At 42.6% G+C, this 3,195-nt stretch overlaps 1 protein-coding gene across 1 annotated transcript in view; it reads left to right on the top strand.

The window, feature by feature from the left end:
• The first annotated feature begins 1,082 nt into the window (after positions 1–1,082).
• Positions 1,083–3,195, top strand: part of TFAP2A (transcription factor AP-2 alpha (activating enhancer binding protein 2 alpha)) — a 16,038-nt gene continuing 13,925 nt past the window's right edge. Inside the window, exons 1-2 of the mRNA XM_009885431.1 lie at positions 1,083–1,119; positions 2,057–2,096. Of these exons, the coding sequence (XP_009883733.1) occupies positions 1,083–1,119; positions 2,057–2,096 (77 nt within the window). The remainder of the gene's footprint in view (positions 1,120–2,056; positions 2,097–3,195) is intronic.

Genomic DNA, 3,195 nt, shown 5'->3' with positions numbered 1-3,195 from the left:
GATGAAAAGAGGTCCACTGGCAAGGGAGGAAGAAAAGCAAAAGTTTGGAAATACTTGATACAACTAAAATAAATGACAGCTTTTTCAATATCCCATAGGCAGGCTGTATTAGACGATGTTTTCCCGTATCCACAGAGAAAGTAAAGTCTTTGACTGATATAAGTCAGTTTAGCACAAACGCTGGTCTATCTAGTTAAAACCTGCACTACTTGTTTCTTTTAATAGATAATATAGGTAATATCTAGCTTTCACTCTGAACCCATGCTTTAACACTCAGAATTTATCCATATTTAATTACAATTTTATCACACTTTTCTAATCAAATAAATTTACTTTGTCCTCCAAGCAATCACCTCAGTATTCCAGTATGTAAAAAATACTTTCATTATGTTTATTATAAAAATATAAATGTTTCCACTACAAATCATTTTACATTAGTAAGAGGCCATCTACAATTGCACAATATATAATCTAAATGAGTAAGTAATGCTTTGAAATACAAGTTAACGTAAATACATACTGCCAATCAAATCACAACTATACATTGCTTATTGAATGCTAAGTAACAGCACAAAACTAGATATGTTAACAGAAATAAATAAAATGGAAACTATATTTAAAGATACAAAACCAATAATATGGCATGTCATTTTATGAGTAGTTGCATTTTGCTTGATGTCGATAACCGATGCAAGTCCTGTACAGGAAGATGGCCACACGAATTCTAGTATCTCTACTCCACAATGAAGAATTGTACACTGCTATGTATACATATGTACACGGGGACAGGGAGTATAGGATGCTTGCAACAGAGGCCACTTACAGTACAAATCAGCTTTTCACAGGGAGAGAAAATTAAATGTATTTTAAAACTCTCTACTCCTAATAGCAAAGAAAAGCAAAATTGAGTTTATTTTTCCATAGCATCAGTGAGATATAATCTTTTATGCTGAGCATGCTCAAACAGTGGGCAAGGAACATGACATGATACTACGAGAAAATGAAGGGTGGTTGGTGCAAAGTTTTCAGTCGTCATCTAAAACCCTAAGAACTGGTTCTGTGTTTTCAGAAGCATTTCACAGATGTCTTCCCCCCACCCCAGGCCCCTCTCCCACACTCTCCAGTGGCAGAATGAAGCTGAAGAGAAATGTCATGAGGAATATGTTATAAAAAGCTGTTCCCACACAGACAATGTCTGCAAATGGACTCTGGTGACTTAAATGCACTAACAATGTCTGCTTTAGAGCAATCTCAAACTGAAGAAACGAAAGATTCTGAATGAACTAAGCAACGGAAAATACAGCTTTTCTATTCAGCATGCTGCATTTGATGATAGACTGTGGCAGACAAGGAGAAGTGTTCTTTACATCTTAAGTGCTTTATTTTAATTTTCTTCCATTTTTTTATTTCAACTTACTTTAAAACCCACTCATTTTTCTTTTAGAAAATATTACTAATTATTATCCTGTGAGCGTGTTTCAAATCCAGTCCTTTACAGCATGCTCACTGCCAGCACTCATTAAAAAGTCTCTAATTCTGCTTCTATTTAGCAATGTGTGATAAACGTTGTGTCTCTACATTTTATAAGTCCTGGAACCACGAAGAACAATTTATAAGCTGATTCAGCCACAGAAATCCTAGGAACTGATTCTCCCCTTACTTGTGTGCCCTATGCTACAAGGAGCTTCAAAAACCAAACCAATACAACAAAGAAAGCACAACTAGTTACCTGCTTCTGCATACGCGGTGAAAGGCGGCGTGCCACATCTGCCTCCCACACAGCCTTGGACTTAGAGGGGACTCACTGTTATTCATCAGAATCAGGTTTAGATTCCAGCATGGCAATTTGGGAAACAGAGTGGTTTCCACTAGGGCCTAAAGCCTGAGCTCTGCGTGCCTGGCATCACATCTAGGGTGTTAAGAAGCACAAGAGGTGTCTCACACTGTGATTTAAACCACTCACTTTCAGTAGAAGAGTCATGCCTACTCAGAACTGGGACCGATGTGCTCCAGAGCAACAGCTTAAAAGCTTGCTATTGAGATGGGGGAGGACTCTCAAATGCCACCTTCCAGCCTCCTTTTCCCCCCCAGGAAATGTGAACGCTGTCCTAAAGATATGTTTCTTTGCTTTCGTTTAAGGAACAGGCGTCTAAGGAACCTGTGGCAAATAGCAAGGCTGCTGCAGGATGGCAGTGCCTGGACCGAGATCTTCTAGCTCAGACTTAGGTAAAATTACATACCAAAGTCCCATTTCACAAGCTTCAGTCACCCTTTTAAACCATCCACTTATCCTTGGCTGCAGGACACCATCTCAGTGTAACTACCAGTGGCTACCCACATGGTAGGGCACCTCCCAGCTCCCAAGACCGGGAACAGAGCCTGCCAGATGGAAGCTACAGAAATGGACCACTCCTCACGGAACTCAAAAAGCATCCTCTGCTAACGCAGGATGCAACCCTGACTCTTTTTAATGTTTGCTAGGTGAATCTCCCACCGGAACATGGCTCGAGAACAGGGGTTCTTATTTTGACAGGGGAGCAGGCCTTTGGGAAGTAAATGAGATGTGTGTACCTGACCGGGCCAGATACTGACCTAGAGATCAATATGCACGCAAGTCTGCCAGAACTCAAGCCAGGGTTAAAATACCACCCACAGCAAACGGATATTTATTTATTAAAAAAAAAAAAAGGCGGAAGAAAATAATATATATATTCCTCAGCTGAATTTCGGGAGGAAAGCGTGGCTTTCCTCCTCCCTCCCCCCAGGATGGGTGTTCGAGTGTGCACACGTGCGAGCGTGTGGATTTCATGGCAAACGGCTTTTGTTGCCTTGCGCTAATGGGACTTTGCACCGATGTGCCACCAAACACGGCGGGAGAAGCAGCCGCTCCGCTTTTGTGCATGTGTGTGTGCGCGGTTGGTTCTGCGTGTTTTCCTCGGGAGAGGATGCGGCGTGACTTGGAGGATGGAGAAGAGGGTGGCTGTACCCTGGCGGGGATAGGACCTGCCTTTAAAAGAGGAAAAATAATAATAATTTTAAAAAAATTAATAAAAGCGGAATAAAAGCCCGGCAAGTCGCGCTCCGCGACCGGGAGCGGGCGGAGCGGGGGGCCGGGCGCCGGTGGCGCGGAGGCTGCGGCGGGGCAGCGGCGGAGCGGTGCCTGTTTGAGGGAGTTGTTTGGGAGTTGCACAGCCA

Source organism: Charadrius vociferus, unplaced genomic scaffold (assembly GCF_000708025.1).
Source record: "Charadrius vociferus isolate BGI_N301 unplaced genomic scaffold, ASM70802v2 scaffold375, whole genome shotgun sequence".
In the NCBI taxonomy this organism is placed as follows: Eukaryota; Metazoa; Chordata; class Aves; order Charadriiformes; family Charadriidae; genus Charadrius; species Charadrius vociferus.
Note: the sequence above shows the minus strand (reverse complement) of the source record. Positions and strands in the feature narration are given on the sequence as shown.